The sequence below is a fragment of the Pristis pectinata genome, chromosome 4 (assembly GCF_009764475.1).
Source record: "Pristis pectinata isolate sPriPec2 chromosome 4, sPriPec2.1.pri, whole genome shotgun sequence".
NCBI lineage: Eukaryota > Metazoa > Chordata > Chondrichthyes > Rhinopristiformes > Pristidae > Pristis > Pristis pectinata.
In genome coordinates this window covers 107,838,643-107,865,753 of record NC_067408.1, presented here as the reverse complement: position 1 = coordinate 107,865,753, position 27,111 = coordinate 107,838,643, and the positions used below count along the sequence as shown (strand labels likewise).

General features: G+C 45.5%; 1 protein-coding gene across 2 annotated transcripts in view; it reads right to left on the bottom strand.

The window, feature by feature from the left end:
• setd4 (SET domain containing 4) overlaps positions 1–25,105 on the bottom strand; it is a 41,568-nt gene extending 16,463 nt beyond the window's left edge. For both annotated transcript variants that reach the window (XM_052014143.1, XM_052014145.1), the window contains exons 1-8: positions 24,741–25,105; positions 18,421–18,516; positions 15,875–15,912; positions 14,727–14,815; positions 12,523–12,952; positions 7,492–7,666; positions 6,127–6,208; positions 989–1,069 (exon numbers count right to left, since the gene is read on the bottom strand). In XM_052014143.1, the coding sequence (XP_051870103.1) occupies positions 989–1,069; positions 6,127–6,208; positions 7,492–7,666; positions 12,523–12,952; positions 14,727–14,815; positions 15,875–15,912; positions 18,421–18,516; positions 24,741–24,816 (1,067 nt within the window). In that variant the 5' untranslated portion in view covers positions 24,817–25,105. The remainder of the gene's footprint in view (positions 1–988; positions 1,070–6,126; positions 6,209–7,491; positions 7,667–12,522; positions 12,953–14,726; positions 14,816–15,874; positions 15,913–18,420; positions 18,517–24,740) is intronic.
• Positions 25,106–27,111: the final 2,006 nt, after the last annotated feature.

The window sequence follows — 27,111 nt, the reverse complement described above, 5'->3', positions numbered from 1 at the left end:
TGGAGTTCGCATGCTCTCCTTGTGACCATGTGGGTTTCCTCTGGGTGCTCTGGTTTCCTCCCACATCTTAAAGACACGCAGGTTAGTAGGTTAATTGGCTGCTGTAACTTGCCCCTTGTGTAGGTGAGTGGTAGAATCAGAGGGAGTTGTTGAGAATGCGGGGAGAATAAAAAATGGGATTAATGTAGAATTAATATGAATGGGTAGTAGATGGTCAGCATGGACTCCGTGGGCCGAAAGGCCTCTTCACATACTGTATCTCTCCATAACTCTATAATGTCCCAACCCACTGCAATTGATGGCAAGCAGCTCAGCACATCACAAAAACCAGCCTCCCCTCCATGGACTCTGTCTACACTTCTCACTGCCTCGGTAAAGCAGCCAACATCATCAAAGACCCCACCCACCCCGGACATTCTCTCTTCTTCCCCCCCCCCCCCCCCACATCGAGCAGAAGATGCAAAGCATGTACCACCAGGCTCAAGGACAGCTCCTATCCCGCTGTTATAAGAATATCAAACGGCCCCCTAGTACAATAAGGCGGACTCTTGACCTCACAATCTACCTCGTCATGGGCTTGCACCTTATTGTCTGTCTGCACGGCACTTTCTCTGTAGCTGTAACACTACATTCTGCATTCTGTTGTTGCTTTTCCCTTGTACTACCTCAATGCACTGGTGGGATAAAATGGATGGCATGCAGAGCAAAGTTTTTCACCGTACCTCAGTCCATGTGACAATAATAAACCAATAACCAAGCTGGCATTATGGCCGCTAAATCGTGGCTCCAGAATGGACTCTAATCCACAGGATTGCCCCAGTGAATTTTCACTCTTGGTTCAGGAGTTAACTCAACACCACTAGGAGTGCTCACTCTCAGGGATCTTACACAGTTTCTAGCACATGCCCTCCAATGCCCTCTTCAGGTTAGTACAGAAGCTTAACTCCAAAATTGCTAGTGTTTTATATAAAAAAACATTTCCACTTACTATTGTTCTGCCCTGAGACAAAACACTTTAAGAGCAGTCAGAAGCCGCCAAGAAGGTCCATCACATCCAAAAGTCAAGTTTCTAGAAACACACAAGAATACTATGATAGCAGAGGTGAAGTATAGAAACAGAATTACATTTGGCTCAGTTACTCTCCTGTTGACACTGTACTCACTCAAGCTGTGCTGTAGCGTTATTGCTGCTCTGATTACCAACGTTGCCTTCTCCCTCCACAAAATTTTGAAATGCAAGATTGTAGAAGCTACTTAGAGGGTGCCAATGGGAGCACCATTGAGCAGAATCAGAGACTAAATGCATCCGAATTTTGTTTTTAAAACTGGTTTCCTCTTCAATTCCATTCCTACCCAATGGCACCAACTCCTCGCTGGACTGTGATATCATAAACCACAACTGTTCTGCGGCACCTCACCCAAGTGGCCAATAACGGAAGGTTATTCAACTGTGGGAGGTATCGCCACTGAACCCCACTCTGTCTTTCTGTGACATCCACTCAAGCATAGATTCCAGTGCAAAAAAACATTTCTGTACCATGGATTTGCAGCCAATTGCAGTATTGCTAACACTAAGGCAAATATTACATTAGACCTGAATGGGCATTCCTGCTATTATACTCATTGGATTATCCTATTGTGCTCCTGAGAGGTGACTGCACATTTGGTCCACCATCCCAATGACTTTCCAATGCAAGATGGATGTTGGTTAAACCACCAAAAACTTCCGACATGGAGGAGTGGAGCTGGAGCTGGAAATCAGAAAGAACCTCAAATGAATGGGCTTATTGTTCATTAGTTGGACAAGGAATCTTCAAGCTGCAGCTCAGGGACAGCTTAGTATTTAGAAGCCATCAATATTCCAACTGCCTTGCCTGAATGTTTTTAGCAACTTCAAGCAAGGTTCTTTTAATTCTAGCTTCAGTTTATGGACACAACACCTCCTATGATAGTAATTGGAAAGAGTACACTTCAATTCACTGCTGGTGATGCAATTACTCACAAATCCCTGGAGAGCAGAAAACCACCTGGCATACCTAAAGTCTAACATGAGCGCAAAAGCCTCTTGTTAATGTGAAAAGACGATCATAATGCTAGGGTGAGATGAAGCAAGGTGGGAAGCAGTTTGGTGCAGGGTAAGCACAGCGCAGACTGGATGGACCAGTCAGTTTCAATGCTGTGAATGCCACATAACCAGCTCCTTCTTTACACCTGCTTCCACTGACTTGCTCTGTCCTACACACTTGTGGCTGAACTCAAACTTCACAATGATACTGAAGTTCCCTCCTTTTAATTTTCTTCCCTTGCCCTTGAAGAAATGACTTGTACCAGGTACAATTCCAAACTGCTTCGCCCAAACTGCCACTTGATTAGCTTACACTGGTCAGGGAGATGAAAATAATTGGTGCAGTGTGTGAGGACAGGACTGTAGCAGACTGCGCACCAAGTGCTGGTAAATGGGATTGGTATAAATGACATTTGGATAGGCACATGGAGAGGAGGGGTTTATAGGGATATGGACCAAATGTGGGCAAATGGGACTAGCCTGGTGGGCGCCACGGTCAGCATGGACGAGTTGGGCCGAATGGCCTGTTTCAGTGCTGTATTACTCTATGACTCTATAGATAGGATTTTGATAGTTGGCGTGGACATAAGGTATCTTTAGTAGTCACATGTGCATCGAAACACAGTGAAATACATCTTTTTGCATAGTGTTCTGGGGGCAGCCCGCAAGTGTCGCCACGCTTCCAGTGCCAACATAGCATGCCCACAACTTCCTAACCCATATGTCTTTGGAATGTGGGAGGAAACCGGAGCACCCGGAGGAAACCCACGCAGACACGGGGAGAACATACAAACTCCTTACAGACAGCGGCCAGAATTGAACCCGGGTCGCTGGTGCTGTAAAGCGTTACGCTAACCACTACGCTACCGTGCCTCCTATTTCTATGCTGTATGACTCTGTGAATCTATTTTGTGTGACCGGGGAAGGCACACAATGTACCAGCAGGGAGCAACAAATGGGAGTTCCAAAGCAGAAATGGATCTCCTTGTCAATAAAGCAACAACATACCTACATTCAGCCAGGTGATGATAAGTGGCAAGAACATTCATGAACACCTGTGCCAGTCAATGAACCAGTACATGTCCAACCACCCACCCTTGACATTTGATGGCATTACCACAAGTCCACGGAAGCCACTGAGACAGAGTTGGGCCAAATACTGTGGCTACCAAACCAGGTCAGAGACTAGGTATCCTGCAGCAAGTGATTCACCTCTTAACACTACAAATCTTTTCCACCGTCTGCTTGAAAGAAGTCAGGAATGTGACAGAAGAATTCTCTGCTTACCTTAATAAGTGCAGTGCCAACCACACTCGAAAAGCTCAACACCGTCTGAGACAAAGCTGCCTTCTTGATTGGTTCCCCATCCCCCAACCTAAACATTCATTCCCACCACCACTGGTGCACACTGGTCCTGCAGTATGTACCATCTACAAAATGTCCTGCAGTCCATCCAGGCTACTCCCACATCACCTACCAAGCCCTCGACCTCCGCCACCAAGGACAAGGGCAGCAAGTGCAGGAAAACACCACCACCTGACACACCATCCCGACTTAGAAATACATTGCTGGTCCCTCACTGTTGCCTGGTCTAAATCCTGGAACTCCTTCCCCACCAGCACATTGGGAGAACCTTCTCCTGAAGGACTGCAGTGGTTCAAGCTGGCAGCTCACCACCATACTTGAGGGCAATTAGGGATGGGCAGTAAATGTTGCCCTCCTCAGCAGCACCCATACCATGTAAAATGAATAACAAAAAGCTTTAAAATGATGAAAAATTTTTAAAAATTGAAACAGGAAACTTTGGAAATACTCGGTGAAGATCCTTAGTCAGTAAAAAGAAATGAAAGGTGTTCGATCCTGAAACATTAACTTTGTTTCTCTTTCCACAAATCATCGAAAATAAAAATGTTGGCACATCAGTATAGTGCTGTACATTAGAGATGGAAACTAACTACAGCCCAGCACATTTAAGCATTATAGTTCTACTTCTCCCACATCTTGACTTGTATGACTCATTATCATGCCAGCTGGTGTATCTGCCTACTGAGGGAACAGGGGAGCACCATGCCAGTCACAGGAATCATTCTTATTGACACACGTGTTAATGGATCCTTCACATCCATGAAATGCATGGGGGCACAAATACCTCAAGCACACTCTGACAACAGAGTAAAATGATTCTGGATTCAACCCATTACCACAAACCCAAGACACTTGCTCAATATATCACGGGCAAATGGAACTAACTTAGATGGGCATCTTGGTCGGCATGGACAAGTTGGGCTGAAGAGCCTGTTTCCGTGCTGTATTATTCTATGACTAAGGTGCGGCCTTCAACAGCTCACAGAACACAGTGCAAGCGTTTTGAAACTGTGTTTTAAGCCATCTAGAGACACTTAATGGGTACTACCACAAATGGTTTATGCTCTAATGATTGCAAGAACAAAATATGGCAGCAAAACATGTCCTTGGGAGATAAATTTTCCAAGAGCAAATAACAAAAGCACTATCCTCAGTGAACACATGCACAATGCAACACAAACAGCACATCCTGTCCTTGCCAATTAAAATTAAGATCTAAAGTAAAGCAGAAAATGCTAAAAATCCTCAGATTCTCTGAAATTTAAAGAAGGAAGTTCTGCACCCAGTAAATCAAGCAGCTCACTTTTGGAACATTCAGATCAGTGTGTAAGCTGCAACAGTGATAATTCTGTTCTGCCTGGTGATTTTAAGTTCAACGTTCAAATCCACAGGCAAGTATCCTACACAGCTCCGATGATGAGGAAAAATGACCACCCAGATCTGCTCTCCCAGAAGAGATATGCTCACAGACATATTTCTTTTTTGTAGAAAATATTATTGTGCAGTTAAAATGCAGCAAAGCTTTTTTAGTTTGAGTGATGATATTCATTGCACATGTAGGTAAGTCACGCCCGCACCTGTATGATGCGAAGGTACCAGCTCCAAACTGCACGCAGGAAGCAGAAAACTAATTCATCCACTTCCGACCTGAAGCTCCGTCATCTCCAGCACTGATCCCGGAAACTTGTGCTTTACCAACAGGAAATCCTCATCACTGAATGGCAAACACAAAACCTCTGCTCATGCACTACGACATTGGAAGCGGGAAGAGTGGCAATGAACATTTTAAGGATCAAATCCAAATTGAATTTGGGATTAATCACAATAAGCAAAATTTGAAATGGATCTGCCTACGGCCTTGACTTCCATCTTCGTCACTCCTTCCCCGATGATCTTACTATCTGCCTTCACCTCTTGGAGAACGTGACTTAGCTGGGATTTTGGGATGGATCCATTCAGTCAGACCACGGTACAGACCCGGTCAAATCCCCAGTTGCATGTTTACTCTCTGAAGGACTCATGGGTAGGGGTTGGAGCCGGAGATGACTTTCCTCTCCCCAACATTCAAGCCAATCATGATGCACCCACCCCATCATGAGACCAAAGAATTCAGAACAGACCAGGAGCCTGAACCTTTGTCTGTATCACACTAATTTTCATCTGTTGATCCCCCAACACAATGGAGACTGCAAAGAGTTTGATCTGCTCATTTACATAAGCTGCCTGCGGGATCTTACTGTGCACAGCTCAGTCTGCTGCAGCTCCCACATCACAACAGTGACTGCACTTAGAAAGTAAGGGGTGGCACAGTAGCGTGACGCTATTACAGCACCAGCGACCCGGGTTCAATTCCTGTCACTGTCTGTAAGGAGTTTGTACATTCTCCCCGTGTCTGCGTGGGTTTCCTCTGGGGGCTCTGGTTTCCTCCCACATTCCAAAGACGTACGGGTTAGTAGGTTAATATGAGTGTAATTGGGCGGCGCGGGCTCGTTGGGCCAGAAGGGCCTGTTACCGTGCTGTATAAATAAAGTTTTAAAGTTTAATTTAATGAGGCACCTTGGAACATCCCAGGTTCATGTAAGTCCCAACAAACAGGCAAACTTTTCATAAACTACAGCATTGCAGTCGTTGACACAGCCCTTCCATTTTGCGATTCAAGTTATTTAAGCTGGCGACATTGACACAGCAATACTTACTCCAAGAGACCTTGGTCCTGCAGGAATAACAGCTTTCCATTCAGCAGTTTGTCCTTTGGGGAAAGGTGATTGCAAAGAATATCTGAAATGCAACACGAAACACACAATATTTTAGCAGTGTGGAGGAACAGAGGGATCTTGGGGTCCACGTCCATAGATCCCTCAAGGTTGCCAAGCAGGTCGATAGGGTTGTTAAGAAGGCGTTTGGAGTGTTGGCTTTCAGTCGAATTCAAGAACCGCGAGGTGATGTTGCAGCTCTATAGAACTCTGGTTAGACCACACTTGGAGTATTGTGTTCAATTCTGGTCACCTCATTATAGGAAGGAAGTGGAAGCTTTAGAGAGGATGCAGAGGAGATTTACCAGGATGTTACCTGGATTGGAGAGCATGTCTTATGAGGATAGGTTGAGTGAGCTAGGGCTTTTGTCTTTGGAGAGGAGGAGGATGAGAGGGGACTTGATAAAGGTGTAGAAGATGATAAGAGGCATAGATCGAGTGGACAGTCAGAGACTTTTTCCCAGGGCGACAATGGCTAACACAAGGGGACATAATTTTAAGGTGATTGGAGGAACATGCAAGGGAGATGTCAGGGGTAAGTGTTTTTTTTTTACACAGAGAGTGGTGGGTGCGTGGAACACACTGCCTGCAGAGGTTGTGGGGGTAGATACATTAGGGACATTTAAGAGGCTCTTAGATAGACACATGAATGATAGAGAAATGGGGGGCTATGTGGGAGGGAAGGGTTAGATAGATCTTAGAGCAGGATAAAATGTCGGCACAACATTGTGGGCTGAAGGGCCTGTACTGTGCTGTAGTGTTCTATATTCTATTAATTTTTGCATCTTTAAAAAAAATCTTTTCATATATACAGCACGTTGACATAGGTGATGAAAAACTAAAATTCAACTGCAATGAGGTCCATATTCCCCCACATGCTTCGTTACTAATCACAGTGAAAGGGGCCAGTAGAGAATCACAACACTTACTGAAAAGAGACGGGTAATCTGAGGTGCTTTTAACTTAACTAGATAAAAGGAAAGACACGACATTAGATGTGCCACTGGTTTTATACCCTGCAGGACTTTATTCTGCAATGAAGCCCACAGAAAGGTATATCTGGCAGGTGAACCTTTCACCCACGAGTTGAGTTAAAATTACCATCAAACATCTGCTCTCCAACAGTGGGTTCCAGAAGGTCATTGTTGATACACGGAGTAATCTTCCAAACTTCTCAGCCTCAATTATTGATGAGAGACTGAATATAGGGGTGAATCTTTGGAAAAGGGGAATGGATAGTAACGGAAGACTAGAAAACGGAAGAGTGACAAATTCACCCTTGTGTCAGCTCAGGTGCAACAGCCTCACCTTTGTCAACATAAACCACACTGTGTGGGTTACTGCCGGCCACAAATCCGTACTCCAAGAGGAGCCGCTGGTTGTCATGCGGACCGTAGCAGATAAAAACCTGCTCGTATCTCCTGCATTTTGTTAACGTTCTGATCTCGTAACATTTACTTCGCTGGTTGAAGGCAGCTGATACCTGACAGCAAAAAAATACAAGTCAAACTCAATCTGTGAACAGCTCAGGGTGCACAAAACTGGAATGTCACGGGGAGACAAGAGACTGACAATGCTGTGATCTGGAGCATAGAAACCAGCTGCTGGAGGAACTCAGTGGGTCAGGCAGCATCTGTGGAGGCAGAGGAGCAGGAGGACGGAGAGGTTTAAGGTAAGGCTTTTGGCTCAGCCAACAGTGATGACTGAACAAGCAGCCAAACCTGGAACAGAGAGCTCTGGAAGTTGTAGGGCCAGAGATGGAGAGGGCAAGGACCTGACACAGGGCCTCAACTCCCTCAACTAGCACCAATGTCATTATGTTAATTTTGTTTATTGTGTTGTGCAAGTCATGTATAATTTATGTTAATTTAAGTTTACCTAATTTATGTTTGTAATGTACTGTGCTGCTGCTGCAAAAACCTAATTTTCATGGCGTTTATGCATTGGGTATGTATGCCAGATGCTGAAATGTCGTGCTTGCGTTTAACCCTCTCTAAGACCTTGCCCCTCCCCACCTCTGCAATCTCCTCTACCCCTCCAACTTCCAGAGCTCACTCTTCCAGGCTTGGCCTCTTGCGTAATCATCGACGTCGGCTAAACCGAAAACTTCTTCTTAAACCTCCCTTCTTCCTCCTTCTGCTCCTTTGTAAAAATCCAACTCTTTGGCGACATCCCTTAACACTGCTGTGGCTGGCATCCGCACTTTGTTGGATTATGGGTCACTTTCCTGAACAAAAGGGTGTCATAATTTTAAGTGATTGGAGGAAGGTATAAGGGGGATGTCAGGGGTAAGTTTTTTTTTATAAACACAGAGAGTGGTGGGTGCGTGGAACACACTGCCAGCAGAGGTTGTGGGGAAGATACATTAGGGACATTTAAGACACATGAATGATAGAAAAATGGAGGGCTATGTGGGAGGGAAGGGTTAGATAGATCTGAGAGCAGGATAGAATGTCAGCACAACATTGTGGGCCGAAGGGCCTGTACTGTGCTGTAATCTCCGATCTCTGTGTCATGGCTACAGCAGGTGTTTTCCTTTCCCACTCACACTCGTTTCTCAGGGTGGGAAATGGAGCATCGAGCCTTGGGTGGCCAATGGACCAGGGTCCCGGCTAATGCCAATCTTGCTCTGGAAACCGTTGCTAGGAGAGGACTGATCAGCGGCTCAGGCTGGCTCACGCTGGGTGTTTTCCTTCCTGTCAGCAAATGATCTTGATGCTTTGGTCCTTAAAACCTTGGCAGAAGGATCTGCAATGGTTTTTGCAAGGTTGCCAACTGAAGGAATGGGTGATTGGGACAACAGGGAGAGGACAGGGTCGGAGCAGGATACAGCAGAATACTGCAGGGGAGAACATCTGGAACCACCCCGAAATCTTAAATGGAGAAGGCCACTTGTTGATTTGGTTGTAACAGTGGTCTCGAATGAATGGGCAGCATGAGAGAAAGAGGTTGTTCCACCCACTGAATACACACCAGTTTCCTGGAGGAATAGCACCTGTGAGGGGGGAGAGGAATTGTCTATGTTTTGTGTCGAAATCCTGCACCAGGACAGGTTTGTTGCTCCAGATTCCAGCATTGGACTCTGTCTTTACCTCTTGCTGTCTTGGTGAAGCAGCCAGCATAATCAAAGACCCCACCCACCTGGGTCATTCTCTCTTCTCTCCTCTTCCATTGGGTAGAAGATAGAGGAGCCTGAGGGCACGTACCACCAGACTTAAGGACAGCTTCTATCCCACTGTGATAAGACAATTGAACGGTTCCCTTATACAATGAGATGGACTCTGACCTCACGATCTACCTTGTTGTGACCTTGCACCTTATTACACTGCACTTTCTCTGTAGCTGTGACACTTTACTCTGCACTGTTATTGTTTTTACCTGTACTACATCAATGCACTCTGTACTAACTCAATGTAACTGCACTGTGTAGTGAATTGACCTGTACAAACGGTATACAAGGCAAGTTTTTCATTGTACCTCAGTACAAATGACAATAATAAACCAATACCAATCTGCAGTCTAGTGTCTCCAACACACCAGTTCCTTATCTAGCAGGCGATTTGATCCCATTCCCTGCTCTTTCCCATTGGATTAACTTATTTCCTGGCAAGCGTCGATCCAAACACCCTTCGAAAGAACGCAGCAGATCAAGCAGTATCTGTGGAGTGAGTAACGGAGTTCAGGTGAAGGACCGTTGATCAGAACTGGAAAAGTGTGCTTAAAGTTGCAGAGGGGGGCGTGCGATCAGAAGGAACCTCTGTGATAGGGTGCAGACTATAGTTGTCAAGGTAACACCTTAAAAACTAGCAGATGGAGACCAAAGGGGAAAAAAAGGAAATAAATTGAAACTAAAGTATACAGCCACATCTGTGGAAAGAGAAATTTGGAAATGGAATTGGTTTATTATTGTCACACGTACTGAGGTACAGTGAAAAGCTTTTGTCTGCGTGCCATCCAGACACATCATTCTGTACATTAGTACATCGAGATAGTAAAAAGGAAAACAGAATGCAGAATATGGTGCAACACACAAAGAACTGGAGGAACTCAGCGGGTCAGGCAGCATCTATGGAGGGAAATGGACAGTCAACATCTTGGGTCGAGACCCTCCATCTGGACTGGAAAGAAAGAGAGAGATAGCCAGTGGAAAGAGGTGGGGGAAGAGCTGGAGCAAGAGCTGGCAGGTGATAGGTAGATCCAGGTGGGGGGGGGCACGATAGGCAGGTGAGGGGGGTGATAGTGCAGAATGTAGTGTTATAGTTACAGGAAAAGTGCAGTGCAGGTAGACAAATAAAGTACAAGGGCCATGGCAAGGTATCAAGAGTCCAATAGTTCACCTTTTAGCATATGAGAGTGGTTAGTTCAAGAGTGGTGAGCTGAGATTGTTGAATTCAATATTAAGTCCCAAGAGCTGCAACATGTCCAGGTGGAAGTTGAGGTGTTGTTCTTTGAGTTTGCATTGGGCATCGTTGAAGCAATGTGGGAGGTTAGAGTGGGAGTGGGACAGAGAATTAAAGTGAACCTCAGAGTCATGCGCGTAGACTGAACAGAAGTGTTCTCAAAGCAGTCACCCAACCTGCATTTGGTTTCTCTAATGTAGAGGAGACAACATGGCGAGCACCCAGTTCATTACACCACATTGGAAGGAGTACGCGTGAATCACTGCTTCACCTGGAAGGAGTGTTTGGGTCCCTGGATGGTGGGAAGGAAAGAGGTTTAAAAAGTCTAGCATTGCATTTCCTGCAATTGCATGGGAAAGTGGTGTGGGAAAGGGTATGATCAGTGAGATGCAAGCACAGACCAGGAAGATGCAGTGGGAATGATCCCTTCTGAACGCTGAAAGAGGAGGGAAGATGTGTCTAGTGGTGGAATCGCATTGAGGTCAGCAGAAATTAATGAAGATGATCCATTGATGTGGATCCTGGTTGGCTGCAAGATAAGGTCGAGGAAACCTGTCTGCCTGGAGAGACAGGGAGATGAAAGCAAAGTGTAGGAAAAAGCTGAGAGCCCTGTCAACCAAAGGGAAGCCATGGTTACATTAAAAGAAAGACGTCTTAAAGGCACTGGTGTGGAAAGTCTCATCATCGCAGGTTGATAGGGTTGTTAAGAAGGCGTATGGTGTGTTGGCCTTCATTAGTCGGGGGATTGAGTTCAAGAGCTGCCAGATAATGTTGCAGCTCTATAGAACTCTGGTTAGACCACACTTGGAGTATTCTGTTCAGTTCTGGTCGCCTCATTATAGAAAGGATGTGGAAGCTTTAGAGAAGGTGCAGAGGAGATTTACCAGGATGTTGCCTGGATTGGAGAGCATGTCTTATGAGGACAGGTTGAGTGAGCTAGGGCTTTTTTCTTTGGAGAGAAGGAGGATGAGAGGAGACTTGATAGAGGTGTACAAGATGATAGGAGGCATAGATCGAGTGGACAGTCTAAGACTTTTTCCCAGGGCAAAAATGGCTAACATGAGGGGGCATCATTTTAAAGTGATTGGAGGAAGAAATAAGGGGGATGTCAGGGGTAGGTTTTTTTGTTTTACACAGAGAGTGGTGGGTGCATTGAACACACTGCCGGCAGAGGCAGATACATTAGGGACATTTAAGACACTCTTAGATAGCCACATGAATGATAGAGAAATGGAGGGCTATGTGGTACGGAAGGGTTAGATAGATCTTAGAGCAGGATAAAATGTCGGCACAACATCGTGGGCCGAAGGGCCTGTACTGAGCTGTAATGTTCTATGTTCTATCATCAAAACAGATACGAGATGGGGAAACTGGGAGGAACTGCTGAGTGCTTCCAGTATGTTTCAGATTTCCAGCATCTGCAGTTTTTTTTTAACTCCTTTTGAAACCCCAACTGACTGCCACTCTGACAGATAGCGAGTTCTGCAACACTGCTCCCTGCATAAGAAGGTTTCCCCTCACATCTCTTCCAGTAGTTTTACCTACCACTTTATATCTATGTACTCGTGACAACGAACCAACTGCTGATGAGAACAGCTCCCCACTATGAACCAATCATGATTTTGTACCCCCACCTGTCAGATCTCCTCTCAACTGTCTTTGCACCAATACGTGACCTTGGAGAGCCACACACAACACTGAACATAAATCGACGTTACGTCACGCGCAAAAATACAAACTACACATCAAGAACAGGATAATGAAGGGGGCATAGGTTAGAGAGACGACCTATCCAACTTCAAAGATTAGTTCATTGAGCTTAAGTGCAGAGCTATTAAGAGCAGTAGCAGTATTTGTTAATTGACATTATGTCAGGGACTTTTGTTCAGCTTCCTGTATGACAATCAATTTTAACCATAGCTGCTTTCTGCCTTCTTACCTGAGCAGCAGGTGTGTGGTTCAGCAGGTCTAAGTATGGTGCCAAAGCATAGACATCGGGCTCTCTGGAAAAGAACTTGCTCTGCTCGTGCTTCATATAAATTGTCCTGGTATTGACGCTGCACCAGGCCCAACATAGGGCGTCGAACGTAAAAATATTCTCTACGCTTTCAGAAAACAAGGGCTGCAAAGAATTGAAGAAGCATTTGGAAGTAAGGTAGAGTTCTTGGACCACTTTTTTTTGCTCCCGAAACCTTTTAATCAGAGGTCCAGGAAGCAGTCTTATTGAACCCTCTGCAAAATAAACTGGGCAGGTGTACGACTTTGGTAAGACATCGATGTAAGGTTTCCAGGGAGACCGGCTCCCAAAATGTCTCTCGGCGATGAGGAACGTACACAGGGCTTGGAGAGGAGACAAACGTGGTTTCCATCTGGGAAGAATGAATCAAAACTTTAATCAATGCAGAATATAAAAAGGAAAGAATGGTGACTTCCATGCATCAGAAGGTCTGAAAGATTTAATAGCCAAATTACTTTTGGAGTGTAGTCACTTTTGGGCCTCAGGAGCCAATTCTTCACAGTGCATGTTCTCACAACTATCCATGTGATAATGACCAGATAACCTGCTTTATTTTCTGATGTTGGTTGAGAGTTAAATAATAGTTGTGTTGGATTTGACTGTTTTAAGTAGTTTTTTTAACCTGTACAGTGTTTAATACACCTCAAGTGGCTGTACAAGGAATGGCCGCTTCCTAGCTTATTGGTTTGTCCATCAGGTGAATACGTGTTTTCTCATTGGCTGACTTTGCCACAAGTATCTAATAGGTTTTCTGATTGGACTGTTGTTAGCTAAGGAGTACCTCTTATCTCCGGTATAAAAGGTGTTGTTTTTTGTTAAACACTCTCTTGCTTATCTTGCTCTCTCTCTCTTGCCTCCATCTCTCTCTTGCTCTCTTCCCCCTGGCCCTAGCTCATTTTTAGTTCCTTTGTCTCGGCTCATCTCCCAGTAGTAAAGCTAGTGCCATGCGCTCTGTGACTGTTTCTTTGTTTTAAACTTTTCCAATAAAACTTTGTGAAGCACCAAGTTGTCAACTCATTCTTGGACTCCTGAAAGAACCTGCGGATTTGAAAATAACCGGATCCGACAGGTGGGACACAGAAGAATTAATTCCCCTGCTCTTCTTGGCTTGTGATCTTTTACATCCATTTCAGTGGACAGACAGGGTTTCAGTTTAAAGACTCATCCTAAAGGCAGAATTTCCAATAATTTTAGTTAGAAACTCGTTTGGACCTAAATTTTTTTTTACAGTCCTGTGGTCTGCCTAATAATTAAAATGATCAGAAGTAGCTGGTATAGATGATTATGCATTAGAAACCATAAAATTCTTCAATGAGTTAATACAAAGCAAGGAAGGAAAATGCAATGAATGTGCATCAACTTTTCAAAAGCTTCAGGCAAGGTTACAGCTAGGTAGTGGGATACATGCCTAGTGCAGGCAGAGGATTAGTGTAGCTAGGCATTGCGGTTGGCATGGAGGAGATGGGCCAAAAGGGTCCGTCTCTGTGCCGTATGATTCTATCTGATGGATTGTGCTTAACCCGTCAAGAGAAATGATTTGAAATTTCGCCTCACCTGGTCGCCTCACAACAGGAAAGATGTGGAAGCCATAGAGAGGGTGCAGAGGAGATTTACAAGGATACTGCCTGGAATGCGGAGCATACCTTATGAAAGCAGGTTGAGGGAACTCGGCCTTTTCTCCTTGGAGAGACGGAGGATAAGGGGGGACCTGATTGAGGTGTATAAAATGATGAGGTATTGATAGGGTAGATAGTCAGAGGCTTTTCCCCACGGCTGAATTGGTGGCCACAAGAGGACATAGGTTTAAGGTGCTGGGGACTAGATATAGAGGAGATATCAGGGGTAAGTTTTATACTCAGAGAGTGGTGAGTGTGTGGAATGGGCTGCCGGAAACGGTGGTGGAGGCTGATACGAAAGGGTCTTTCAAGAGACTGTTAGATAGGTACATGGAGCTGAGTAAAATAGAGGGCTATGGGTAAGCCTAGTAATTTCTAGGGTAGGGACATGTTCAGCACAGCTTTGTGGGCTGAAGGGCCTGAATTGTACTGTAATTGTTCTATGTTCTATTAAAGTAATAATTCCAGTGACTGATGAGATCAAATCCTGCTTCAATAGGATCAACATACCTCTCAATGTATTCACCCAGATAACTCCCGAGGACCGTTCTGGTGGTGAGCAGACATTCCTCAGGTAAAGCAATAACAAGTTCTCCAGGCTGAATGAAAAACAAGAATGAAGGAGGTTGGAGCAAAAAACTGCAGATGCCAAAAATTCAAAACAAAAACAGAGAATGCTGGAAACGCTCTGGGAGGTGAAGCACAGTCAGTGTGGAGAGAAAGAGTCAATGTATCTGGTCAAGGACCATTCATCAGAACTGTAAAGGTAGTTTTAGTTACCTAATACTTCTTTGTGCCATAGGATCAAATCCACAGGAGGGAGAAAACAGCAGAGATAATCCATATGCCTCAGGGAATGGAGGGGTAGGGATCATGTGCAGTCAGAAGAGATGTACTTTAACTGGGCATTGTGGTCAGCACAGACAACGTGGGCCGAAGGGCCTGTTCCTGGGCTGTACTGTTCCATGTTTTGCAACTTAAAACAATTAATCCACCATTTTCCCAAATCTGAAACCCATCACAAGATTCTCAAACAAAAGTCTGCCTCACACAAAGCAGCATTTCTCTGAAGTATGAGTCGGGTGACCACTGCAGAACTCCCGCTTTGCAATGTTTAAACATTCCAAATGCAAGTAAATAAGCCTAGTGTCATAGCTACATTCACGTTTAGTCATAGAGAGATACAGCTCGGAAACAGCCCGCTGAGTCCCTGCCGACTATCAACCATCCACATACACTAATCCTACATTAAAACCCTTTCTTTAATTCTCCTCGCGTTCTCATCAACATCCCCCAGATTCTACCCCTCACCAGAGCAATTTACAAAAGGTACCAACCTACCAACTTGCACATCTTTAAATGTGGGAGGAAGCCAGAGTACCCAGAGGAAACCCTCAGCATCACAGGGAGAACATGCAAACTCCACACAGGCAGCGCCCAAAGTCAGAATTAAACCCAGGTGTCTGGCGCTGCGAAGCAGTGGCTCTGCTAGCTGTACCAGTGTGATGCCCAGATGTAATCAGGACCAGCACGGGGTGAACTGTTCAGAGCAATGGGACAATCAAACTGAACAACAGGCCATCACAGTGACCAACCAGGGCATTCAAAAAACACAGAGGAAGGGAGGGAAAAAAGCCACGGAAAAACAAACCACTGACCTGAAGAGCTTTGGTGGTCATCAGTCCTCTGCCAGTGCCTGAACGAGAAGAAATGATATGAGTATTCTAAAATTACTTGCAATGTTTGCATGTTGGCTGATGAGAAAAATAACATTCATTATTTAAAGACAACGTATTGCCCTTAAAAATGGAAAATTGTCACATGAAGCCCATAATGCTTCTGTAAAGATGTGCGTAGCTGTTGATTCACCATCGGTGGTACTTACAGGAGAAGTTGCCTCAAGAAGGCAACATCCATCATCAAAGATCCCCACCATCCAGGAAAAAAAACCCATCCTGTCCAATCTTTCCCCATATATCAAGTCCTCCAATCCAAGCAACTTCCTGATGAATCTCCTTTGCACTCTCTCCAGCGCAATCATGTCCTTCTTGTAGTGTGGCGACCAGAAGTGCACACAACAAATGGGAGACGAGAGACTCAGTGGCCAACTCCTCATCTGAAAGTTCAACTAAAACTGGCCTCTGTCAATACGCCCCCACTAACCTGAGAGCAACACACACAAAACGCTGGAGGAACTCAGCAGGTCAGGCAGCATCTATGGAGGGAAATGAACAGTCGACATTTTGGGCCGAGACCCTTCACCAGGACACAGTCCTCCAGCATTTTGTGTGTGTTGCTCCAGATTTCCAGCATCTGCAGTCTCTCTTGTGTCTCCACTAATCTGAGACTCTGGAAGGTGCACCTTGAGAGAAGGATTCATAATCAATCATACCATTGGATAATGGTGCAAGAGGCAGCTCTCACCAATTGCCATGGGAGTCTCAGAGATCCTACATGTGCTGATACAGGGAGGAGAGTTTAATTATTATCAGGTTGTACAGAAAGTGCTCAACTGACCTTTGTTATCTCTCCACAGTCAGAGGGTCAGTGAATAATGGAATGAGACTAAATCCCAACACACAAATCGAATCTTTACATTCGATAAGATTAATTTGTTTTGTAATCAACTGAACAGCTGATTACTGGATGGATAAGTAAACCCACGTCAGTGTCCTTTCCCAACTTCCCAGTTGGAGACCCTCGTCACACTCCCTCAGCCAAGCCAAACACATGCCCATCACCAGGCTTCCTAATTATACACTCTATTCTGAGCTCCATCATGGGAAGAGATTAGCAGATGGGCACTGGAAGATTCAAGGATGTGGCTCAAAGCTTCCTTGAAGAAATGCAACACCCCCACCGACTCCCGGGAATCCCTGGCCAACAACCACTCAAAGTGGAGAAGGAGCCCAGGACGGCACTGAGAACTCCGAGGCCACGTATTGGGATCATGCAGGGGCCTTGCCTGGGAGGTGGACGGAGTGCACCACCTCACAAACCACTGCCCCCATCTGTGGGGAAGAGTCCGCAGTTCCCACATTGGCCTCATCAGCCTCCTCAGAAACCATAACACCGGAGTAGAAGTCCCCTGACAGTCCCTTGATCCCAAGGCATCTGGCTCAACAGGCGGCGTTTGCTGCACTCCCTTCCCACTCACTGGGATCCCAGTTCCTGCACTCCCTTCCCACTCACTGGGATCCCAGTTCCTGCACTCCCTTCCCACTCACTGGAACACTGATTCCAATGCTCCATTCTCATTCACTGGGGCCTCAGCTCCTGCACTCCCTTTAAACTTACACAATTTACTGGGAAATGTATTATAATACTGCCTAATATCCTAAAAAAAAGTGAATTAAAAGTGTAAACCCAAAAAAAAAGCTGCAGATGCTGGAAATCTGAAATAAAAACAGAAAATGCTAGAAATACTCAGCGGGTCGGACCGCAGCTGTAGGAAGAGAAACAGAGATAACATTTCAGGTCAAAAACCCTTCGTCAGGCATTAGCTCTGAAATGGAGACACAAGAGGCTGGAGATGCTGGAATCTGGAGCAAGTAACAAACTGCTGGAGGAATTCTGTGAGCCAGGCAGTATCTGTGGAGGGAAAGGGTTGTTCCGACCGCTTATCTTTTGCATTAGCTCTGAAATGTTAGCTCTGTTTCTCTTCCTACTGATGCAGCATGACCTGCTGAGTCTTTCCAGCATTTTCTGAATTTAAATTGTGTGTGTTATTAATAAAAATTAACCTCCAAAAGTCTGAAATCTGCTAGTCCAACATTGCCAAAATCCCAAGCATGCCAAATTATGGAGTTTTACTGTACTCCGTTACATTGCAAAGATAGAATATTGTTTGCAGGTGGCGTACACAGCAGTTGTAGCTTGTCTCCTTATTGCTGATCAAAAGACCATAAGGTAAAGGAACAGAATTAGGCCATTCAGCCCATCATGTCTGCTCCGCCATTCAATCATGGCTGAATTTTTATTTTAACCCCATTCTCCCGCCTTCTCCTGTAACCTTCAACCCCTTTACCAATCAAGAACCTATCAATCTCTGCCTTAAATACACCCAATGACACGGCCTCCACAGCCCTTTGAGAATTTCACAGATTCACCACCCTCTGGCTGCAGAAACTCCTCCTGAGGCATTCAGTGCCCTTTTAAATTTAATGAGGAGATGGATAGATGGAGAAGAACGAAGAGCATGTACCTGGAAAGCTTGCTGGTACCAAGTGGAAGTCTGTGAAGCCCTTTCTTTTCAACCATTTTCTCAGCTGCACGTACACCGACTCGTGACTGATGTTGACTGTGCAAAGATGACACATTTAATTACAGACGTTGTGTATTTCTTAGACTATTTTAAAAAAACTTTCTGACCCAGCTAAAATATCCAGCTAGGGTTAACATCAAACACAAATGCACATTCCCTCCCAAATAGCGAAGAATATTTCTTGAAGGCAGCAACTCACTCTGGGATAAGATTGCATAGATCATGTAATAAATCGCCATATCAGGGCAGGCTGGAATTTAACTGCAATGAAAATGTCAAAGCCAAGAGTTGTCTGCACCAAAATAACTTCAATTTCCCTTCTTGGATGAAAAAGATTTGAGCAAACATTTTTTTAAATTCATTATTGGATAAGAGCAACATGAGGAAAAGCATTTACTATTCATCCCTAATTGCCTCGAAGTAGTAGTAACCACCTTCCTGAACTGCTACAGTGAAGGTACTTCCACAGTGCTGTTGCATAAGGAGCTCCAGGATATAGACCCAGCAACAACGAAGGAACAGTGACATGGTGTGCGACTTGAAGGGAAGCTGGAGATGGTGAGCCAAGGAGTGCAGCAGATTAAAGTCAAAAAATAACTGCAGATGCTGAAAATCTGAAACAAAAACAGGAACTGCTGGAAACGCTCAGGTCAAGGCAGCATCTCTGGAAGACTCTGTGATCCTTCATCAGTACTGGAAAAGAGAGATAGGAGACAAGGTGAGAGAGGGATGAACAAAGGGACTATGAGATGGCTTTATGGCTGGAGTCACCAGCACATGAAGCTTCTGGACCTGTGTTGAGTTGTTAACGATAAGGTGGTGGGATCTGCCCAGCAGGGTACACTTGACAAGAAAAACTGTGCCAATGTGATTTAAAAACAGAAAATGGAAAATGCAGGTCAGGCAGCATCTGTGGAAAGAGAAACAGTCAACGTTTCAGATGAGGGATCCATCATTAGTCCTGAGAAAGAGAGAAATAAGTTAGTCTGGGCAAAATGTGGGTGAAACCAAGAGAATTTCTCTCACAGAGAGAAGGTAAGTGGCAAAATCTGCACTCAGCATTGGGTTTAGGATAGTAAGTGTATTAGTATAGTCAAATCTCAGGATAACAAGTGCATGCATGAGCATTTCAGCACTTGCATCATTTTTGGACAATGTCTAAACTATGCAGAGCATGCTGCAACATGAGGAAGGGAGGTAGGGCTGATTAAAATATTAACACCCACCCAGCTCTTTGTTCTGACAGAAGGTCTTTGAATTGTGTGCAGTTCTAATTACTACACAATAGGAAGGATGCGATTATGCAAGAGAGGGCGCAGGAAAGATTCACAGGAATGCAGCATGGATTGGAGGCCTTGAGTTATAAAGAGAGATTGGGTAGGCTGGGACATTCCCTGGAGCATTCGTGGCTAAGGGGTGACCATATAGAGGTTCACAAAATCATGAGGTGCATAGACAGGATAGATAGTCACAGTCTTTTCCCAGTGCAGGGGAGTCTAAAACTAGAGGGCATGGTTTAAGGTGAGAGAGGGACCTGACGGGCAAGTTTTTCCACGCAGAGGGTGGTGAATATTGGTATTGGTTTATTATTGTCTCTTGTACCAAATACAGTGAAAAACTTGTCTTGCATACCATTCATACAGATCAATTCATTACACAGTTCATTGAAGTAGTACAGGGTAAAAATAACAGAATACAGATTCAAGTGTCACAGCTACAGGGAAGTGCATTGCAGGTAGACAAGAAGGTGCAAGGTCACAACAAGGTAGATTGTGAGGTCAAGAGTCCATCTCATTGTATAAGGGAACCGTTCAATAGTCTTATCACCGTGGGATAGAAGTTGTCCTTGAGCCTGGTGGTAGGTGCCCGCAGGCTCCTCTATCTTCTGCCTGATGGGAGAGGGGAGAAGAGAGAATGACCCGGGTAGGTGGGGTCTTTGATTATGCTGGCTGCTTCACCAAGGCAGCGAGAGGTATAGACAGAGTCCTTTGAGGGGAGGCTGGTTTCCCTGATGTGCTGGGCTGTGTACACAACTCTCCGCAGTTTCTTGCAGTCCTGGGCAGAGCAGTTGCCATACCAAGCCATGATGCATCCAAATAGGATGCTTTCTATGCTGCATCGATAAAAGTTGGTGAGTGTCAAGGGGGACATGCCAAATTTCCTTTAGCCAGTCGAGGCGGGTACAATTCCAACATTTAAAAGACATTTGACCAGGTACATGGATAGGAAAGGTTTAGAGAGCTATCAGCTACATATGGTGAATGACATTGATAGGCATCTTGGTTGGCATGGATGAGCTGGGCCGCAGGGCCTGTTTCTGTGGTGTATAGCTCTAGGAATCTCTATTAATCTAGAAACATTAACTCTGTCTCTCTTCCCACAGATGCAGATTGACCTGCTGAGCATTTCCAGCTTTTTCTTTTTTTTATTATTTTAGATTTCCAGCATCTGCAGTGTTTTTTTTATTTTCAAACAAATTGAAACAGTGAGGTGCATATGTGGAGTAAAATAAGGGTAGTTACCTGAAATTGTTAAATGCAATATTAAGTCTCGAGGCTGCATTGTCATAGACTAAAGCACAGAAACAGGCCCTTCGTCCCACCTAGTCCACACCGACCTGATCTTCTGCCTCATCCCATCTACCTGCATCCGGACCATATCCCTCCAAACCCCTCCCATCCATGTACCTATCCAAACTTCTCTTAAATGTTACAATTGAACCTGCATCCACCACTTCTGCTGGCAGCTCATTCCACAGTCATAGCACCTTCTGAGTGAAGTAGTTCCCCCTCAGCTTCCCCTTATATTTTTCACCCTAAACCTATGTCCTCTAGAACTAGTCTCACCCAACCTTAGGGGAAAAATCCTGTATGCATTCACCCTATCTATACCCCTCATAATTTTGTATACCTCTATAAGATCTCCCCTCATTGTCCTGCGCTCCAGGGAATATAGTCCTAAACAATTCAACCTTTCCCTATAACTCAGGTCCTCAAGTCTCAGCAACGTCCTTGTAAATTTTCTCTGCACTCTTTCAAGCTTATTGATATCTTTCCTGTAGGTAGGTGACCAGAATTGTAGACAATACTCTAAATTCAGCCTCACCAACGTCTTATACAACTTCAACATAACATCCCAACTCCTGTACTCAATGCCCTGATTTACAAAGGCCAAAGTGCCAAAAGCTCTTTTTACGACCCTATCTACCTGTGACTCCACTTTCAAGGAACTATGGACCTGTATTCCCAGGTCCCTTTATTCTACCGCACACCTCAGAGCCCTACCATTCACTGTGTAATTCTTACCCTGGTTTGTCCTCCCAATCCATCTGCCATTTTTCAGCCCATCTTCCTAGCTGGTCAAGATCACACTGCAAGCTTTGATGGCCTTCCACACAGTCCACTACGCCCCCAATATTGCTGTCATCCACAAATTTGCTGATCTAGTTTACCACATTATCATCTCAATCATTAATATAGATGATAAACAACAACGGGCCAGGCACCGATCCCTGCGGTACACCACTAGTCAGAGAGACAACCATCTACTACCACTCTCTGGCTTCTCCTGCTAAGCCAACGTTGAATCCAATTGGCTACTTCATCCTGAATGCCAAGCGACTTAACTTTCTGGAGCAGCCCCTCATGTGGGACTTTGTCAAAGGCCTTGCTAAAGTCCACGTAGACACATCCACTGCCTTGCCCCCATCAACTTTCTTGGTAACCTCCTCGAAGAACTCTATAAGATTGGTTAGACGTGACCTGCCACACACAAAGCCTTGTTGACTATCCCTAACCAGGCCCTGTCTATCCAAATACTTATATATCCTGTCCCTCAGAATACCCTCCAATAATTTACCTACGACTGACATCAGGCTCACTAGCCTATAATTTCCCAGCTTATTCTTAGAGCCTTTCTTGATTGTGTCCAGACGGAAGATGACATGATGTTCCTCAAGCTTATACTGGCCTCCTACACTCTTCCAGTAATGACCAAAGACAGAGCTCAGCGTGGGAGGGGGACGGAGAATTACAGCAACAAGCTACTGGAAGCTCAGTGTTAGCCTGGCAGACTGCATGGGGGTGATGAGTGATAGGTTGAGCGAGCTAGGGCTTTTCCCTTTTGAGAGAAGAAGGATGAGAGGTGACTTGATAGAGGTGTAAAAGATGATAAGAGGTATAGATCGAATGGACAGTCAGAGTCTTTTTCCCAGGGTGACAATGGCTAACACGAGGGGACATAATTTTAAGGTGATTGGAGGAAGGTATAAGGGGACTATCAGGGGTAAGTTTTTTTTACACAGGGTGGCGGGTGCGTGGAACGCACTGCCGGCAGAGGTTGTGGGGGCAGATACATTAGGGACATTTAAGAGACTCTTAGATAGCCACATGAATGATAGCGAAATGGAGGGCTATGTGGGAGGGAAGGGTTAGATAGATCCTAGAGCAGGATAAAATGTCGGCACAACATTGTGGGCCGAAGGGCCTGTACTGTGCTGTAATGTTCTATGTTCTATGTACAAGGCGGTTGCCCAATGCCTCCAGTGTAGAGGAGACCACATCATTTGCACAGAGGGATCTTGGGATCCAAGTCTACAGCTCACTGAAAGTGGCCATGCAAGTAGCTAAGGTTGTAAAGGCGGCGTATGGCATGCTTACCTTCCTTATCCGGGCGTTAAGACTCAGGAAGTCATGTTGCAGCGATATAAAGCTTCGGTTTAGTCGGAGCACTTGGAGCATTGTGTGCAACTCTGTTCGCCCCATTACAGGAAGGATGTGGAGGGTTTGGAAAGGGTGCAGAAGAGGTTTATCAGGATGCTGCCTGGATTAAAGGGTATGAGCTATAAGGAGAGGTTGGACACACTTGGGTTGTTTTATCTGGAGTGCCACAGGCTGAAGGGAGACCTGATAGAGGTCTACAACAATATGAAGGGCATAGATGGGGCATACAGTCAGAATCTTTCTCCCAAGATAGAAATATCAAGTACTGGAGGGGGAAAAGTTTAAAGGAGATGTGAGGGGCAAGTTTTTTTTATACAGAGTGGTAGGTGCCTGGAATGAGCTGCCATGGGGAGTGGTGGAAGCAGATACAACAGTGGTATTCAAGAGGCTGTTAGACAGACACACGAATATGCAGGGATTGGAAGGATATGGATCATGTAAAGGTAGAAAAGATTTAGTTTAATTCGACACGGTGTTCGGCACAGACATTGTGGGCCAAAGGGCCTGTTCCGACGTTCTATGGACACTAGATTGGAAGTGCAAGTGAATCGCTGCTTCACCTGGAAGCATGTTTGGGTCCCTGGATGGTGGGAAGGAAATATAGTGGGAAGGAAAGATGGTAGGGCAGCCACAGTGGTGTAGCAGTTAGCATAACACTTTACAGCGCCAGCAACCCGGGTTCAATTCCGGCCACTGTCTGCAAGGAGTACGTTCTCCCCGTGTCTGCATGGGTTTCCTCCGGGTGCTCCGGTTTCCTCCCACATTCCAAAGACGTACGGGTTAGGAAGTCGTGGACATGCTACGTTGGCGCCGGAAGTGTGGCGACACCTGCGGGCTGCCCCCAGAACGCTCTACGCAAAAGATGCATTTCACTGTGCGTTTCAATGTACATGTGACTAATAAAGATATCTGGTTGCTTGGGAAAGTGCCATCAATAGTTGACTGAGAGCGAAGGGCAGATCAGAGAGACTTTGAAGGGAATTGTCCCTTCTGAATGCTAAAGAAGAAGGGAAGGTATGTCTAGTGGTGGAATGCTGGTCAAGGATGCCAGGAGTGTGGAGGCTGGTGGGGTGGAAGAAGAAGGCTCTCCTTGTTCTGGATGGAAGGAGTGGGTTTGAGAGCAGAAGTGCGGGAAATAGAATGACTAGAGAGGGGAACGCGAAGGTTAAAGAAAGGGTAAATAACTTAAAAGGCACTACACACAGAAGGCTGGAGGAACTCAGCGGTTCCCTCCACAGATGCTGCCTGACCCGCTGAGCTCCTCCAGCTTTTTGTGTGTTGCTCCGGATTCCAGCACCTGCAATCTCTTGTGGTCTTCATCTTTAAGACACTGGTTGTGGAAAGCAGCAATCCGTCCGGTCGATAGGTGGCGAAGCGAAGCGAAGCCAGTTTAGCGCACAACAAGAGGGAAGAGAGTGGGTTCCGCCGCCTCACTAACACCCGGGCTCCCAGCTTGAGGAGCTGCAGCCTCCCAGGCCTGCAGAGCCCCGGGGAACCTCTCTGAGTGACAGATGTCAATCAATCCGCCCGGGAGTTTACCTCCAGCGTCCTCCTCGCACTGGCGGCGCACTCTACGCGTTCTTCTTCTGTGAGCCCGACCTTTTCTGTTGGCCATGGTGGTAAAAGAGCAGGAGCAATTTGCATCGATGCGTAAACGCCAGCCCCTCCTCGCCTGCCAATTTATTTCAGCATGAGTATGTTATTTATAAGCAGGGCGAAATCAGAAAAAAAATACGCGGCAGAGAAGCCTGCATCAATAATTATAACCGCCCGTTTGCTAGGATTCAACCTCCAACTATTCACAATCCATTGTGCAAAGACTGTGTAAGAATTGAACCTTGCGATCCAAGAACTTTTGCAGAGGTTCCGGCCGTCAGCACCAGGGCGTCCCCAGCCCATGTGCACGGTTCCGGTGCGGCGGGTCCTACCGACAGAGGTCGCAGCAAGTTAAAGAGCCAGCGCCCTCCCACTGAGCGCTGGAAGGAGCTGGTCCCATTTTTAATGTGATGTCCTGCACTAAATAAACCTCTAATCGAAGCATCAAATGTGCGAGAGAGATGGTCAATAAACGGTAGCCCTGCCAGCAACAACCAGATCCCGTAAAAATTGTTGCCCCTTAATCGGTTGAGTCAGAAGATTCTGGGATCAAAGCCCAGTATTGAGTGGCTAAGCAGTGTCAGAGGTTCCTTCTTTCAGATGCGATGTTACACAGCAGATTTGCTGATTTATATAAGTAGGAGCAGGAGGGTTGGCCATCCAAGCCTGCTCCGCCATCCATTAAAATCATGGTTATCTTCTACCTCAGCACCATTAGCATACTCCTCATAGTCTAAAAGGTGAACTCTTGATCTCCCAATCTACCTTATCGTGGTCCTTGCACTTGTCTACCTGCACTGCACTTTCTCTGTAATTGTAACACTATATTCTGCATTCTGTTATCCTTTTTTTTGGTATTGGTATTGGTTTATTATTGTCACTTGTACTGAGGTACAGTGAAAAACTTGTCTTGCATACCGATCGTACAGGTCAATTCATTACACAGTGCACTTACATTGAGTTAGTACAGAGTCCATTGATGTAGTACAGGTAAAAACAATAACAGCACAGATTAAAGTGTCACAGCTACAGAGAAAGTGCAGTGCAATAAGGTGCAAGGTCATAACAAGGTAGATCATGAGGTCATAGTCCATCTCATTGTATAAGGGAACAATTCAATAGTCTTATCACAGTGGGGTAGAAGCTGTCCTTAAGACTGGTGGTACGTGCCCTCAGACTCCTGTATCTTCTGCCTGATGGAAGAGGAGAGAAGAGAGAATGACCCGGGTGGGTGGGGTCTTTGATTATGCTGGCTGCTTCACCAAGACAATGAGAGGTAAAGACAGAGTCCAAGGAGGGGAGGATGGTGTCTGTCATGCGCTGGGCTGTGTCCACAACTCTCTGCAACCTTGTGCAACCTTTACTACCTTGCGGTACTTATTGGAATGATCTGTCTGGATGGCACTCAAACAAAAGCTTTTCACTGTATCTCGGTGCACATGATAATAATGAACCAATTCCAATTCCATTTTCCAGCACTATCCTCATATCCTTCAAGGCCCAGAAATCTACCGGTCACTGTCTTGAATGATCACATTGATGGAGCCTCCACAGCCCTCCAGGGCAGAGAATTCCAAAGGTTCACCAACTTTTGATTGGAAACATTTCTCCTCATCTCAGTCCTAACCAGCCAACCTCACTCTGAAACCATGCTCTCTGTCCAGAGTTACGTTTATTATCACTGATTTATATGTCATGAAATTCGTTGTTTTGCGGCAGCAGAACAGTACAAAGACATAGAATTACTATAAATTACAAAATAAATAAATAGTACAAAAAAAAGGAATAACAAGGTAGTGTCCATGGGATCACAGACCATTCAGAAATCTGGTGGCAGAGGGGAAGAAGCTGTTCCTAAATTGCTGAGTGGAGGTCTTCAGGCTCCTGTACCTTCTCCCCAATGGTAGTAACAAGAAGAGGGCATGTCCCGGATGATGAGGGCCCTTAGTGACGGATGCCACCTTCTTGAGGCACTGCCTCTTGTAGATGTCCTCGGTGGTGGGGAGGGTTGTGCCCATGATGGAGCTGGCTGAGTCTACAACCCTCTGCAGCCTCTTGCAATCCTGTGCATTGGAGCCTCCATACCAGGCGGTGATGCAACCAGTCAGAATGCTCTCCACTGTACATCTGTAGAAATTTGCAAGAGTCTTTGGTGACATAACAAATCTCCTCAAACTCCTAATGATGTAGAGCCACTGGTGTGCCTTATTCATTATTGCAACAATGTGTTGGGCCCAGGATAGCTCCTCCAAGATGTTGACACCCAGGAACTTGAAGCTGCTCACCCTTTCCACTGCTGACCCCTCAATGAGGA